Here is a 17,490-nt window from a genome sequence, read left to right as displayed (position 1 = left end):
AAAACTCACATAGTCTCCCCCTTGCCCATCCACTCAGGGCTTTGCTTTCAGTTAATTTGCATCTTCCTCATTAAAAGCAACTGTGCTGATTAAAGCAGTTAATGCAAAGCAATCCCTCAAGATAACTTCAGTTTAAAAGAAGTTTAAACTAAATGCAATAAAACCCAGAAAACCCTCTTAGCAGTTTGAATTACTTATTACACAAATATTATTTTATATAGATCCAGTTTAACTATACTTCCATTTATTATTGTTGAATTAAACTTAATCCATGGCTTATACAAATGTCAAGATGTTAAGTCTATGATCAGCAAGTTGTGGATTGTGGTAGCAGCAAGATAATTTTGAACAGATCCAAAAATAATTTAAAACATGTATTGTCAAAGGCTTTCATGCCGGAATCACTGGGTTGCTGTGAGTTTTTCAGGCTGTATGGTCATGTGCCAGTGGCATTCTCCTGATGTTTCACCTGCACCTAAGCAGCCATCCTCAGAGGTTTGTTCAGAGTTCTGTTGGAAATGAAGAGAGTGGGATGTATATATATCCATAAAAATATAAACATCCCACTTGCCTCATTTCCAACAGACCTCTGAACAAACCTCTGAGGATGCCTGCCATAGATGCAGGTGAAACGTCAGGAGAGAATGCTACCAGAACATGGTCATACAGCCTGAAAAACTCACAGCAACCCAACTTAAAACATTTTAAACAGATTTAATCTGGCAGGAAAGTTGATTCCAGAGGAACCAAGCCATGAGGGGAGCGGAGGGGCAAGGAGTGGAGGAGGGAAGGGTATGGGCATGCCTTTAGCTTTACTGCAGCCTTCTGTGCATAGCCCCTAAAAATGAGCTCTGGGAAGCTGTAAAACCCCTGGAACATGGTTTTGGATTAGGAGGAAGGTTGTTGCAAGAAAAAAGTGCTACCAGTGTACAATTTGATTTCGATTGTGTTCTATATCATGTAATTCAGAATTCCATTTGTGCAAAGCTACCTGGGTTATTTTAGTATTACGCTGATATTATTTGAATTTTTATTTATACGTGAAATCATATTAAAAGCTTATGAGTCATGTGATTTTTCAAACATTTAAAAAATAACAATCTTTATGTCTCTTTCATGCAATCAACTAATTACTAATTATTTAAATCAAAATGAATGGCACATTCCTTCTAAGTCTTCTAAGATCTGTTATTTTTCATGCCATTTCAGGAAAATATTTTAATGTAAAGTCTGATACAGTATGCAGAACATGAAACACTTACAAATAGCAAGACAGAAGCTTACGCCATTATAACTGTTTTGAAAAGGGATTTTTTATTTCATGTAATATCAAAATCTAGTTGGAAAATACCTTCATATTCTTGTATATACCTCTGCCACCCAGAACATGTATAGTATAAAACTTGAATGTGGATCTTGAAACCATGCTGTATTTAAGTTTCAAAATATTTGTTTCAAAATATTAATGGACTTTGCATTTGAGAAAGATTGATAATGTAATTTTTACCCTGCAAAAGGGATGCTATGAAGGCTGTTGCTACACTGCTAGAACACAAAAGGACTGAGTGATCAAGGTGGTATTTGCCCTCAGGAATCCAGCCTAATATAACCGCTGCCACAGCTGCCAAAAACCCAACGACTGTTGCTTGTACCTATAAATATAAATAAAAATTAAACATCAAAAAGATATGCTTCTGTACAAATACTCTGATGTACCAAATGTATATTAGTGGGTGGGAAATAGAAGAAATTATCAAGGTTATGGTAGAACACTCAGTGCCCTTTCCTTCACATTCACAGGCAAGGAATTTGTTTAATCTAAGCTCCAGTTTTTTCAGTGAGCTCTGTGTGTTGAAATGTTCATAGCTAATTGCTTCATTGTTATTTTTACTATTACAGCACATAAAATAGAATACTTTCAAGTTGAAATCAAATGGTTCCTATTTATTAAATTTATATTCCGCCTTTATCCCGAGACAGGATTTAGGGCAGCTTACGATAACTTTTAAAAAATCACTGTAAATATTTGTCTATAAATGAACTTCACTTATAAACCAAGGGCAGTTTTTGGTGCCAAATTATGGAATTCGATGTGACCATGAATAAATCAAGGAGGCCAATCCATTGAGGGAGAAAAGTGCAGCAGCACATTATGTATAAGCCAGTCTTGGGCACCACCTCACAAGAATTCAGAAAGGTCTGGTATGATGCTAGATATTTATTATATCTGTTGCTTTATTCACATCTTTGCTGCTGTTTTTCTCTCAGGACAGACTTAGCTTCCCCATTAATGACTTGATTGGCCATCTGTCAGGGGTACTTTGATTGTGTTTTTCCTGAATGGAAGGGGTTTGGACTTGATGGCCCATGTGATCCTTTCCAACGCTGTGACTCAGTGATTCTTCCCTTCTGGGCCACTCAGAGAGGGGTAGAGTTAGTTTACTCATGAGCAATCAAGTGGAAAATAATTCCTATATTTTGTCACTCCCTGCCTTTGGCTAGTAAAGACCATCACTAATGTTCCTGTTCCAGCTCCTTCTCCAGTTCTGGCAACATTTGCATGCTCAGCTGCTGGACTACTGGATAACAGGCTGCTGGACATAACAGGCTGTTGGACAATAGGATATCCATGGCAGGCTTGAAGTCTGGTTTTGGCTCCAGATCAGCCCTACAGCATCACTGGTATCCCAGGAGCTGGAAGAAAGGAGTGCACTATCACCACCACCAGAAAAGAGCTAAAACAGGATTGTGAGCACAGGGTAGTGGCTTTAATAGCAGCAATGAATGAGCTTTGGCATGGAGAGTGGGAAAGCTGGGCTTCTACTTGCTTACTCATGAGTAAGCTCTCTCCTCCCCTGCTCACACAACCAGGGTGGGGAAGCACCAAAGTGCTACTGCTACTGCCATATTTTTCAAACGGGCATTGCAAAAACCAAGAAGTGGCACAATGACAAACGGGGTACTGCAATGACTCATGTATAACCAAAGTTTTTTGTATCAATTTTTTGTCAAAATTTTTCTAACTTATACACAAGTATGTATAGCAAATTAAAATATTAGTTTACTAAAGTTTAAAAATATTTAACATGTTTAAAGTTCAAAACAGTTAAATATAAATTTAAAGAAAATTACTTGTAAAAGATTAAAAATACAGCAAATTAAAAAAAATACATTGACACACGTTACTGCTCCATAATTAAAATTTTAAACCCTGCCTGAATAAAATATCCAACAGGAAGACCAGGGAGGGGGACAATAATAACAACAACCATATTTCCTGCCGAAGAGAGTTCCACAATTTGGAAGCAAACACTGAGGAATTTCTCTCCCTTGTCCTCATAATATGTCTGTGATGATGTTGGGACTAAAAGAAATTGTAAAAACCTTCCCTTATGACTGTGGTATACTTATTTTCCTGTTGGCTCCTCAAACTACCTTTTGGTTATTGACATCTTCCATGTAAAGCTAAGTATTCAGGTGGCTCTTCAGAAATGGACTTCTAATCACAACCTACTTACCTTCTTAGGATTGCTTCATTCAAAATGGAAAAGTAAGTGAAACTCATTTTCCACACAAATGCAGAAATGGAAAAATACCACAGTACTTCTCCATTTCATCTATACGTTCCAGCTAAGGAAAATATGAATTAAGTTATATTAGTCCCCCTTGCAGAAGCAAAACTTAAATGAACTTATCTTCTATTGGTTTTGCAAACTTTCCAGTGTTTGGTGACATCTAAAGACCTTCACCACAATACTAACCTGGTAAGAGCTATAAGAACAGGTGCAAAATTGCTATAATATGAAAAAAAAAAAAGCAAACCCTGGATTAAAATAAGGGTGTGAACAGGTAAGGAAAGTAGGTGAAATGTATAAGGAAGGAGGAAGATATTCATTTATCAGTGATTTATTGTTTTACTCTGCTTTTTTCCCATGGATTCCTCATCAGATGACAAAATTAATTGTAGCACAATCCTTTTCCAGGAACAAATTTAATGCTCCCGGAAAAGGAACATTTTGATATAACCTAGATAAGACTTTGATAAGATTTAGCGCTTTATTGTACAAGGCAAATAAACTGGAATAGTGTAATAGTGCCTCTAGTGGTTATCTACTGCATGATGTCTTTGCTGTTCTTCACCTCTCCCTTGACAGATCGTTTGAAAAGTATTCTTTTTACTAACACTGAAATTTCCCATTAATTATCTCCTTTCCCACTTCTGTTGTGCTATGATTTCCTGTACAAAAGTTCAATTGCACTCTTAAGCCAATTTGGATGGCTAGTCAGTGGGCATAGCTGAGTGTGGATCGTGAAGGGGTTGGCACTTCAATTTGATATCCTTTAAACGGGAAAGGTTTTAAACTGTAAAAACACAATGCCAAATGACCACTCCTTCACGTCATTGGGGTTAGTCAGAGAACCCAAAACTTTGCTTACTACCCTCAATCATCTCGCCTTATTTCCCTCGCCTTATTTTCCAAGCCTCATGGTGCCTTCTGTCAAGGCACCATGAGGCTGCCATGCTGGGCTAATGCCCTCATTCTCTCTTTTTCCATACACACCTGGAAATGTAAAACACAAAGAGCCTTCAGTTTTGAAAAGTAATTTATTTCATTAACCCTCTGCCTCTTTCCCTGCTGTGTATTGTATTTAGGACTACTAGTTGCTACATGAGGATAGAACAGATAAAGTATTAGCTGCTAATTTTCATCAGCCATCTACTGTTTTAGACTGAGAAGTGTTATCTGTCCCTGTAAGAAACTCTCTCCAACATAGGCCAAAATACAAAAAAGAGAGGAGCCTTTTAAATTTATATCTTGGGGCGGGGAAATCTGTGTATGCGTATTCCAAACTAGGAAAGGGGGCAGTATTGGGTGTGCAGTGGCAAATAAGAGTTTATTGATAATTGTGATAAGGTTTTAATGTAAGCATAGACTGCAACGATGTACAGATTCCAAAAGGTGTGTTAGGGAAGAGAACAGTCCAAATTGCGTATTTTCCAAGGAGATTAAAACTCACGCAATAAGATTCTTTTTCAATACATTTTACTTACTTAAAATGGAGTTTACTTGCTTAGAATTTCTGCCTTCTTAAAACATTAACAACAAATAACCATAAAAACAAGCAGCTAGAGACTAAGAAGATAAAAACATTTTGTAACAGTCCCAAGTCTGCATTTTAAGAATAGAAGAACCTGAAAAATATTCCCTAAAAGATAAATCTTCAAGACTGTTCTGCAGCATATTTCATAATTCCACAGAGACGTTGTCAACCCTAACTATATTTCCAATTCCCCTTTACATAAACTTAAAAAAACTATAAAATAATTTCATTATATAATATGTTTTCAAATACAAAGGTTTTGTGCATATGTTCCTGTATTAAGAATGTATTGATTTACAGTGGCGTTTTTGGTGTTCTTTGAATCCTTACCTGTTTTAAGGCCAAATTGCCAATTATTAGATTCCACTTCTCAATTGGTGAATCCATTTTCCCAATATTTACCTAAAAAACAAATAATGCATTTGTTTTGGTACTAGTAAGGAGAGCTGATAAATGATCCCAGACAGTGAATGTGTTATGCTTAAGTCATCAAATTTGTACATTTATATTTGTACATTTATATGGCATCTGTCCTGGGAAAATGGAAGCATGTGGCCAATTTCCACAATGGCCTAAGATGTGAAAAAGAATTACATGCGATCTGTGAGTCATTATACAGAAGTGGTTCCCTAACTTTGAGCCTCCAGATGTTTTAAACTTCAGCTCCCAGAACCCCTGATTGTTGGCCAAGTTGAACCTATGATATGATTAGTTCAGAGAGGTTTTGTCTTTGCCTTCCTCTGAGGCTGAGAGAGTGTGACTTGCCCAAGGTCACTCTGTGGGTTTCCATGGTTTAGCATGGATTGGAAGCCCATTTTCCAGAGTTGTAGTCTAGCACTCAAGCCAGTTTCCAGCTACTACAAATAATTATCCTAAAAGACAGGTGGAATAATTTCCTTCAAACTCAGTAAGTGTAGTAGGTAATGAATACTATCAAATGCCCCAGCCTCAAAATGTTGCTAATACTTACAGCTGTTGACAGTCGGGAAGCCAAAGTCATTTCCAGATTACCTTTCAAACCAAGTAGTGCGGGAACCAAGATGAAAACTTCAGTTATATTTTTGAACACTTCCCAATGCTATTTTTAAAAAGAAACACATAAAATATTTTAAAATGAAACAAAATATTTTAAATATATAGAAGATTCAAGAATATAAGGTATCTCAGTACAGCAGAACACTGTATGACAGTCATACAACACTGTATGACAGTCATAACAGATTATCACTGAATAATAAAACATGTTTCTTTTGCTAGTTTCACTTAATGAGTACAGCCAAAGCCCCCAAACTGTTAATGTCACCCAATAATTGAATTACTGTTGCTTGATAACACAAGTAATACTGATAATACAGAACTACCTTGGCTTTTCTTGCTATTCATGGATTACCTGATCCATCATTACAAAGGGCAGGTTACATTTGAGCTCAGCATTTAAGAACTAAAGAGAATCAAGCAGCTTCAAAAAATGGAAATCTGGGATCAATGAAGTCTTTCATGCAGCTAAAGTTATATGTAAAAATGGAAAAGAAGAAATGGGATAAAAAAGGCTCCTCAAATAAAATAATGTGTCTTTTTGAACGGAAGTATGCAAGGTAAATAGCTTTATGCACACTCCTAAAGAAATGTAAAAATAAAACAGAAGCACGCATTCAGACTTAAAGCAGAAGACTGAAAGAACCAGAATGTGTATAGGAAATATTATAGTAGGTAAACACCAACCTGAACTATATCCAGAACCATCCCAGCTGATACTGTTCCAAATCCTGCGAGCAGAAATGGAACTAGTATCTGCAATGCCATAATGCTAATAGATTCTTTTGGCTGTTTTCTGTTCCCTTCCACAATGGTATCTTCATCAACATCACTAGATGCACTGTTGTCCTGCAGCATAGCATCTGTTTCTGATAAGTCAATTCCATCTGAATAATTATAGCTTGCAAAGTTATCATACTTTGGACTACAGCTTGATGAATTATGTCCATTACTACCATGATGAAAATTTGATTCTGAAAAGTGATGATAATCCATGTGTTGATCAGTCCTAACGCTGAAACTGTGTCCCGTTGGCTGTAATCCATCTTGCCAGACACCATTCACTTTTTTATGTCTCTCTTCCTGGTTTTTGTGGTAAACAATTGGAACCATGCTCATCAGCAGGTTCAAGAACTTGTCAGACTGAATTGTACTTAGATTTATTGTCCAATTTACAAATCCTTCTCCATGATAGGCTTTCTCATTTATTTTCTTGCTGACAGATCTTCCTTTACAATTAGTCATGCTGTTTCAGAAATATTGTTCTAGTGATCACTGAAGGTCCAAAGGAAGTTACTTTGCTGTTACAAACCGTTTCGGGAGAAATTCTTCAAGCTGATGCAACTGGTCACTTTTCTAAACTGTTATGTAGAAAGTTTTCTTTTCCCTAGCCTTTGGTCTTGAATAATCCAACAACAAAATCTGGGTCTGAAAGAAAGAAGTATAAAAATGTTTACTTCTGCTTCTAAATGTTTTTGCTTTTTAAAGTTTTTTTTAATTGATATACAACAATGCAAAATTGTATCTTTACACTGGCTTTATATCCCTTGCACAGTATAGACAGCAAAGCAAGTTTTGTATATAGACACACATTCTAATTAATGCAGAGGCTGTTCCTGATTCTCCCTCTCCCTGCAATATAAGGTATGATTAATTCTGTCATCAATCACAATAACAGTAGAATTAAAAAAAACCCAGTTGGGAAACAGACAGCCCAGAAATTTAAAAATACACTGAACTCCAATGTCTAAGGAATTTCCATCAAATTTTCCTCTGACAAAGTATTTGTTCTGAAACTATCTATGCTTGTATTTGCAATGTAAGAAAGCCTTCTGGTTCTTCCTCTTAAGTATAAATGTTTCCTGTGTAACTCACTGCATTCTAGAATTCGGAAGAGAAATTCTGAATACTTTCTGGCAGCATGTTAATATTTTGTGTATGGAGGAGGGCATGCAATGGCTGAAATATTATCATGGTATTGATGTCATAGTTACTTGTTTTAAATACTTTCTGCATATTGACTATGTAGGAAAGTGGTCACAAGTGATTTAAAGTGTGTGTGCATGTGTGTCTGGGGGGATGTGACAATGTTCTTCATATGTGACCTAATAACAAAGCGAAGTGAATTTCAAGGATGAAAAGAAGTTTCCTACACAAACATAATGGTCACAACTTTGCTAGCTGCAGGTGGAGTGCACTGGTTCAGCAGAGGGAACAGATTTACTGTATTTTATTTCATTTTTAGCCAACTTTTTTCACCATAGGACCCAATGTCAAAAAGCTTTTTAAACTTATTAAATTCTCCCTTATAATAAAACTTTTTAAAATGCTTAACTTGTATTAATTTTAACTCAACTGATTTTAAGTTTTAAACATCTGTATGTGTTGCAAGGCATTGAATAATTGCCATACGTAAGCTGCCTTGAGTCGGGGTAGAGAAAGGCGGGGTATAAATAGGGTAAATAAATAAATAAATAAATAAACATCAATAATTTGTAAAATAATTTTAAAATTAATAACAATAAGGATAAAAGAGCTGAGCATATGTCCCACTAGAAGATATCTCTCCATAACCTGTTAAATATCAAATGCCTTTTTCAATGATGGCAGGAGACCAGAGAGTGAACCACCCTTGGGTCCTTCATGATAAGTCATCTCCAGTCAGTAACAACGATGAGTTCAAGAGAAAGTCCAGATCAATGGAATGGACAACCAACCTGTTGACTGACAAACTACCACTTTCAGAATGGGTTATGAGATCCCATAAGTGTACAAAGCATTATATAATTCCCCAGATACCAGACAGTAACATAGGATAAACATATAGATTTGCTCAAAGCCTGTTTCCAACTTTTACACGAGGTTGACTCATAAACAAGTATATACAGTACACCTTTGTGTAAGAATTTATACCTATAATCTAAATATTAATAATATCTCTTCACACTACTGAAGTGTTACATCCTCAGAATCTACATGTCTTTATGTTCTGATTGATCAATAGATTGATGAGAACTTGCAAAACCACTTTAAAAACCTGTTCTCTGAAATGTTCTGCAAATGTCACGTTACATTTTTTGGTTTATTTTTTTAAAAAAGACACACACACACACAACCCATATTGTTAGCCTATTAAATAATTGCAGCTACATACTTCCAAAGGACTTTAAAGCTTTCAATTTCATTGTCAGGAATCGATGATACGAAAAGCATCTGAACAGGGAGTCCTGTGTATGTTTGCATGTGGCTTCAAATTGCCTGCCAATTTATGCCAACCCCATGAATTTCATAGGCCTTTTTTGGGCAAGTTATATTCAGAGGTGTTTTTGCCAGTTCCTTCCTATGAAATATAGCCTCCAACACCTAGTATTCACTAACAATCTCCCATCCAAATACTAACCAAAGCTGACCCGGCTTAGCTTCCAAGATCAGAGGAGACCTGGGGCATTTAGTGTGTTTTGACCAGGAATCTCAAAGTCTCATAAAAACAGTTACACTTTACAAATCTTGAAAGGACATTGGTTCAAACTAATTCCCACCTACTGTGTCAATCAGATTATGAGACTGGTAGATCCTGTTAATTCTTTGCTCTTTCTAACTGCCAGATTGGATTAGGAGTAATCACATTGTCTTCATTAAATATAACACATGGTTTAAATATCTTAAATGTTTGTTTTTTTCAGTTTGAAAATAACAGTGCGCTTTTGTACTTGCCAAAGAAATTAGAGTATCTCTTCTGAGACACAGTGGTTTCTGCATTTTTTCAGTGTCACAAAAGCACTATGTAAAATTAATAATCCATTTTTCAGGAAAATTATTTGCTCAGATGGGCAGTAAATCTTGCTTCCTTTGCTATACTTCATGTTATGTAAAATTATGGTATACAGTCTGAGTTATATAAATACATTGAATAAATGAGGCTTGCATAATTTTGGACTTTGTTCCATTTGATTCAGCCAGTCAATTCTAGATGTGACTAACAATTCAGGTCAAAATATGTTGTTTATTAGTCTGTACCTTAACCCTAAACATGATGTTAACTCAGAATTGTTAGCTAAATGATTCAACTGAAACCATGCCTATTGGCTGCAGCCCCAACTTCCACACATACACAGTTATTAACGCAGGCGTTAACTGCATGAGCTCATCTGTGTGATGCCTTTTTGAATCATAAATTTTACTGGTAAAAACTGTAGATCTGCTGAACAGCACCTTCACAGCTGCATTCATGTTTCTTCTGAAGCCAAGGATTCAATTTAAAAAGCCATACACAAAATAGATGAGAGATTAAACCATGGTTGGAGCGTCTAACTGTTCAAACAACTTATGGTTGGAGTGGTTATACATTTTTATTTTTTGTCTGCTTAGAAAACCACACTGTTTGCTTTTGTTTTCTGCTGAGAACTCTCTTTATATACCGTATATATTCGAGTATAAGCCGACCCGAATATAAGCTGAGGCATCTAATTTTACCACAAAAAAAAACAAAACTGGAAAACTTATTGGGTGGGAAATGCAGAAGCTACTGGTAAATTTCAAAATAAAAATAGATACCAATAAAATTACATTGAGGCATCTGTGGGACAAACGTTTTTGAATATTTACATGAAACTGTAATTTAAGATAAGACTGTCACACTCTGATTAAATCATTATCCTAACCTTCTTCAATGTAAATGTGCTTATGTATCCTTCCAATAATCACCATAATTTATTTTAACTATACATTTTGGGGGAAATAATGTGTGTATATTAATAAGGATAAGTGGGAAAGACTAGTGCCAAGAGAGGAGGAGAGCAAGGTGTCCACGGCGTGAGAGAGAAGGAGAGGAAGGAGAGCTGGGTTGCTGTGCAGAGAGGTGAGGGTTCTGGCAGGAAGGTGTAGGGCTGAAAGAAGCCCTTCTTTCAGCCTCACACCTTCTCACCAGGACCCTCACCCGAGTATAAGCTGAGGGTAGCTTTTTCAGCCGAAAAAAGAGGCTGAAAAATTAGACTTATACTTGAGTATATACAGTATATATTAGTCTCTTGAGCAGGCATGGGCAAACTTTGGCCCTCCGGGTGTTTTGGACATCAACACCCACAATTTCGAAAAGGCGGTAAAGTGGCTGGAATTTATGAGAATTGAAATCCAAACATGGCTGCTCTTGGGGGGAAAGTAACAGCCCTGGCTATAGCATGGGCTGCCAGGCTTCAGTAATTTATACCAGTTTTTCCCCACTCCAGTCTAGTAAAGCAAAGCCAAAATTTCACTATTTACTTAGAGAAAATAGAAAGATTCTTGGACTGTCAACAGCAGGCAGAAGAACCAGCAATACTAGTATTGCACAAGGCACCCCCCACTCCAATATTCCTTGACTAAATATTTCTAAATGCAACATACCTATATTATTTTACAGTAAAACAGTGAACAAGTGTCTCAGTATGTTGTAAACATAACTGTCTATAACAGTTACACAATAAATGTATTTCACATTCACATAAAACAGGAGACCTATTAAAAGATTTTTAGCGTGAATTCATATACTAAAATATCACACACACATCCTTATATATACACATATAGTAAACCTTCTGTACTTATAGATTCACTATAAACATACACACACATGCTTACAGTCAACCCTGCATATCCATGGATTCTGTATAAGATGGCTATTAGATCACATGATTTTGGCGAGACTCACTGTTTAAATTGTACTTCTAAGGTGCCATGCAGAATCATGGTGGTGGCAATGATAACAGAAAACTAAAGTAAGGCAAATATCTAATGGGAAGGTTGAGTACGTACTGTATATATACTAGTATACGCATGTGCACACATACAGAGTCAACTCTCTTTATCCACAGATTCTCTGTGAGATATATATTAGATAGTATGGCTTTGGCAAAGTGTCATACAGGTTGACATCACCACATGAATAAACGATAATGATGAAGGTGGTGGTGATGAAAAACTGAAGAAAAATACATATCCAACGGGAAAGGTGACTTTGAGTTCATTTGTAGAACTGCAAAGACTGGGTCACTGAGGTCGAGCAAAAGCCATGCAGGTTGATGTCACTCCATAAATAATGCAATTGATTATAATAATGGTATAGTAAAAGTAAGATATAAATCTGATGGGATGCGCATTCATGTTTGTGTGTATATGTATGTATGTGTGTATAAACATTGTGTTGCTTTGACAGAGAACCCTGTTGTTCTGGGTTACTTTACTTGTAAAGTGCCATGCAGGTTGATGTCACTCCATAAACAATGCCATTGATGATAATAATAATGGTGGTGATGGTTCAGGTACCCTGCGAGTTGATGGCACTCCATAAATAAATGCTCATGATAATAATAATAATAATAATGGTGATGATAGTATAGGAAACTGAAGTTGTTTTGGGTTACTTTATTTGTAAAGTGCCATGCAGATTGATATCACTCAATAAATAATGCCATTGATTATAATAATGGTTTAGTAAAAGTAAGATATAAATCCTATGGGAAGTATATTCATGTCTCTGTATGTATGTATGTGTGTGTGTGTGTATATATGTATATATGTTTATGTATATGTGTGTGTATATACATATATACATATATATATACAAATATATACACACACACACACATATATATATACACAATGTGTGGCTTTGACAGAGAAACCTGTTGTTTTGGGTTACTTTACTTTTAAAGTGCCATGCAGGTGATGTCACTCCATAAACAAGGCCATTGATGATGATAATAATGGTGATGATGGTTCGGATGCCCTGCGAGTTGATGGCACTCCATAAATAAATGCTCATGATAATAATAATTGTGATGATGGTATAGGAAACTATACCATCATGGGTTACTTTATTTATAAAGTGCCATGCAGGTTGATGTCACTCCATAAATAATGCCATTGATGATAATAATGGTATAGTAAAAGATATCAATCAGATGGGAAGGTTGAGTTTAAGCGCATTCATGTCTGTGTGTGTATATATGTGTGTGCATATATGTATGTGTATATATACATAAACATTGTGTGGCTTTAACAGGGAACCCTGTTGTTTTGGGTTACTTTATTTGTAAAGTGCCATGCAGGTTAATGCCACTCTATAAATAATGCCCTTGATGATAATAATGGTATAGTAAAAGTGAGATATAAATCCGACGGGAAGGTTGAGTTTATGCGAATGCATGTCTGTGTGTATATATATATATGTGTGTGTATGTATGTGTGTGTATATATATATATATATATATAAACATTGTGTGGCTTTGACAGGGAACTCTGTTGTTTTGGGTTACTTGTAAAGTGCCATGCACGTTGATGTGGCTCCGTAAACAATGCCATTTATGATGATGATGATAATAATGGTGGTGATGGTTCAGGTGCCCTGCGGGTTGATGTCATTCCATAAATAAATGCCCATGATAATAATAATGGTATAGTAAAAGTAAGATATAAATCTGATGGGAAGGTTGAGTTTAAGCACATTCATGTCTCTCTGTGTGTATGTATGTGTGTGTATATATGTGTGTGTGTGTGTGTGCATATATATATATATATATAAACATTGTGTAGCTTTGATGGGGAACCCTGTTGTTTTGTGTAACTTGAGTTGAAGCACATTCATGTGTGTGTGTATGTATGTGTGTGTATATACGTATGTGTGTGTGCCTATATATATATATATATATATATATAAACATTGTGTGGCTTCGATGGGGAACCCTGTTGTTTTGTGTAACTTTAGTTGTAAAGTGCGATGCATGTTGATGTCACTCCATAAATAAAAGCTCATGATAATAATAATAATGGTATAGTAAAAGATATAAATCCGATGGGAAGGTTGAGTTGAAGCACGTTCATGTCTGTGTGTGTATGTATGTGTGTGTATATATATATATATAAAAATTGTGTGGCTTTGATGGGGAACCCTGTTGTTTTGTGTAACTTGAGTTGAAGCACATTCATGTCTGTGTGTGTGTGTATGTATGTGTGTGTGTGTGTGCATATATATATATTGTGTGGCTTTGATGGGGAACCCTGTTGTTTTGTGTAACTTGAGTTGTAAAGTGTGATGCATGTTGATGTCACTCCATAAATAAATGCTCATGATGATAATAATGGTAGAGTAAAAGTAAGATATAAATCCGATGGGAAGGTAGAGTTGAAGCACGTTCATGTCTCTGTGTGTATGTATGTATGTGTATATATGTATGTGTGCGTGTGTGCTATATATATATAAAAAACATTGTATGGCTTTGATGGGGAACCCTGTTGTTTTGTGTAACCTGAGTTGAAGCACATTCATGTCTGTGTGTGTATGTGTGTGTGTGTATATATGTATGTGTGTGTGTGTGCATATATATATATTGTGTGGCTTTGATGGGGAACCCTGTTGTTTTGTGTAACTTGAGTTGAAGCACATTCATGTGTGTGTGTATGTATGTGTGTGTATATACGTATGTGTGTGTGCCTATATATATATATATATATATAAACATTGTGTGGCTTCGATGGGGAACCCTGTTGTTTTGTGTAACTTTAGTTGTAAAGTGTGATGCATGTTGATGTCACTCCATAAATAAAAGCTCATGATAATAATAATAATGGTATAGTAAAAGATATAAATCCGATGGGAAGGTTGAGTTGAAGCACGTTCATGTCTGTGTGTGTATGTATGTGTGTGTGTATATATATATATAAAAATTGTGTGGCTTTGATGGGGAACCCTGTTGTTTTGTGTAACTTGAGTTGAAGCACATTCATGTCTGTGTGTGTGTGTGTGTGTGTGTGTATGTATGTGTGTGTGTGTGTGCATATATATATATTGTGTGGCTTTGATGGGGAACCCTGTTGTTTTGTGTAACTTGAGTTGTAAAGTGTGATGCATGTTGATGTCACTCCATAAATAAATGCTCATGATGATAATAATGGTAGAGTAAAAGTAAGATATAAATCCGATGGGAAGGTAGAGTTGAAGCACGTTCATGTCTCTGTGTGTATGTATGTATGTGTATATATGTATGTGTGCGTGTGTGCTATATATATATATATAAAAAACATTGTATGGCTTTGATGGGGAACCCTGTTGTTTTGTGTAACTTGAGTTGAAGCACATTCATGTCTGTGTGTGTATGTGTGTGTGTGTATATATGTATGTGTGTGTGTGTGCATATATATATATTGTGTGGCTTTGATGGGGAACCCTGTTGTTTTGTGTAACTTGAGTTGAAGCACATTCATGTGTGTGTGTATGTATGTGTGTGTATATACGTATGTGTGTGTGCCTATATATATATATATATATATAAACATTGTGTGGCTTCGATGGGGAACCCTGTTGTTTTGTGTAACTTTAGTTGTAAAGTGTGATGCATGTTGATGTCACTCCATAAATAAAAGCTCATGATAATAATAATAATGGTATAGTAAAAGATATAAATCCGATGGGAAGGTTGAGTTGAAGCACGTTCATGTCTGTGTGTGTATGTATGTGTGTGTATATATATATATATATAAATTGTGTGGCTTTGATGGGGAACCCTGTTGTTTTGTGTAACTTGAGTTGAAGCACATTCATGTCTGTGTGTGTGTGTATGTATGTGTGTGTGTGTGTGCATATATATATATTGTGTGGCTTTGATGGGGAACCCTGTTGTTTTGTGTAACTTGAGTTGTAAAGTGTGATGCATGTTGATGTCACTCCATAAATAAATGCTCATGATGATAATAATGGTAGAGTAAAAGTAAGATATAAATCCGATGGGAAGGTTGAGTTGAAGCACGTTCATGTCTCTGTGTGTATGTATGTATGTGTATATATGTATGTGTGCGTGTGTGCTATATATATATATATTTATAAAAACATTGTATGGCTTTGATGGGGAACCCTGTTGTTTTGTGTAACTTGAGTTGAAGCACATTCATGTCTGTGTGTGTATGTATGTGTGTGTGTGTATATATGTATGTGTGTGTGCATATATATATATTGTGTGGCTTTGATGGGGAACCCTGTTGTTTTGTGTAACTTTAGTTGTAAAGTGCAATGCATGTTGATGTCTCTCCATAAGCAATGCCATTGATGATGGTGATAATAATGGTGGTGATGGTTCAGGTGCCCTGCGGGTTGATGTCACTACAAGAATAAACGATAACGCTGAAGATTAACTACAGATCTGACGGGGAGGGATGAGCTGAAGGGCATTCCATGCCTAGAAGGCTGGGAGGGAATCCCTGAAGCCGGCTTGTGCTCAGTGAGGCTGAGGAGGAAGGAGGCTGGGCCTAGGAGATGGGGCCAGGAGGAGGCCCTTCCCTTCTCCTCCTCAAGAGAGAACCCCGTTACTTGGGAAGATAGATAGATAGATGCACGAGCGCGCCCTCGCCTCTCCTTCCTTTCGCCCCAGGCCTTCTCTGCCGCCTCCTCCTACCTGCTCAATGGCGGCGCGGCGGACCCCGGCCTCTGCCTCTGCCCGCCGCTCTCCATCCTGCCTGGGCGGCCGCTCCGTCTCCTCAGGAGGCGCCTCGCGGGAATGCGACCTGCCAGGCGAGCGGCCCGAGAGGCACTGACAGCTCCTGGAGCGAGCCGACGCCTTCCCCCCCACTGCGCAGGCGCGGGGAAAGAGAGCGGGCGCGCGCGTAGGGAGGCGGGGGGGCGGGGGCGAAAGGGCCCTTCTCTGTGGGGAGGATGAGGTGGCCTCTGGAAGGGAAACTCCCGCCATAAGAAAGAAGAAGAAGAAGACGCCTGGGGCGGATTTGGCCTACAATAGCCACCTCTGGCACACCTTATTTGTTTTGTCTAGGGGGAGTGGGTTCCCTCACATCTTCATGATGCTTCCTCTCATCCAGTCTTAAGAGAACAGATGTAGCCAGGCATGGGCCAACTTGGGCCCTCTTATCAGTAGGCTGTATAATCTGTAGCAACAGTAAGAACTGACCATGGAACAACAGGCTGGTTCAAGATTGGAAAAGGCGTACTGCAGGGTTGTATACTCTCACCCAACCTATTCTACTTGTATTTAGAACACATCATGCAATGTGCGGGGCTTGAGCAATGCAAGGCTGGGGGGAAAATTGCTAGAAGAAACATTAACAACCTTAGATATGCAGATGACACCACTTTGATGGCTGAAAGCGAGGAGGAGCTGAGGAGCCTTCTAATCAAGGTGAAAGAAGAAAGCGCAAAAGCTGGGTTGCAGTTAAACATCAAAAAACCCCAAGATTATGGCAACAAGAATGATTGACAACTGGGAAACAGAAGGGGGAAAACGTGGAGGCCGTGACAGACTTTGTATTTCTAGGTGCAAAGACTACTGCAGACACCGACTGCAGCCAGGAAATCAGGAGACGCTTCTTGGGAGG

General features: G+C 37.3%; 1 protein-coding gene across 1 annotated transcript in view; it reads right to left on the bottom strand.

Moving 5' to 3' along the window:
• SLC41A2 (solute carrier family 41 member 2) overlaps positions 1-16,745 on the bottom strand; it is a 44,389-nt gene extending 27,644 nt beyond the window's left edge. The window contains exons 1-5 of the mRNA XM_060776903.2: positions 16,560-16,745; positions 6,826-7,566; positions 6,074-6,181; positions 5,434-5,505; positions 1,508-1,652 (exon numbers count right to left, since the gene is read on the bottom strand). Of these exons, the coding sequence (XP_060632886.2) occupies positions 1,508-1,652; positions 5,434-5,505; positions 6,074-6,181; positions 6,826-7,383 (883 nt within the window). The 5' untranslated portion in view covers positions 7,384-7,566; positions 16,560-16,745. The remainder of the gene's footprint in view (positions 1-1,507; positions 1,653-5,433; positions 5,506-6,073; positions 6,182-6,825; positions 7,567-16,559) is intronic.
• Positions 16,746-17,490: the final 745 nt, after the last annotated feature.

The sequence above is a fragment of the Anolis sagrei genome, chromosome 5 (genome assembly GCF_037176765.1).
Source record: "Anolis sagrei isolate rAnoSag1 chromosome 5, rAnoSag1.mat, whole genome shotgun sequence".
NCBI classification, from domain to species: Eukaryota; Metazoa; Chordata; class Lepidosauria; order Squamata; family Dactyloidae; genus Anolis; species Anolis sagrei.
This window is presented reverse-complemented; position numbering and strand designations above follow the sequence as displayed.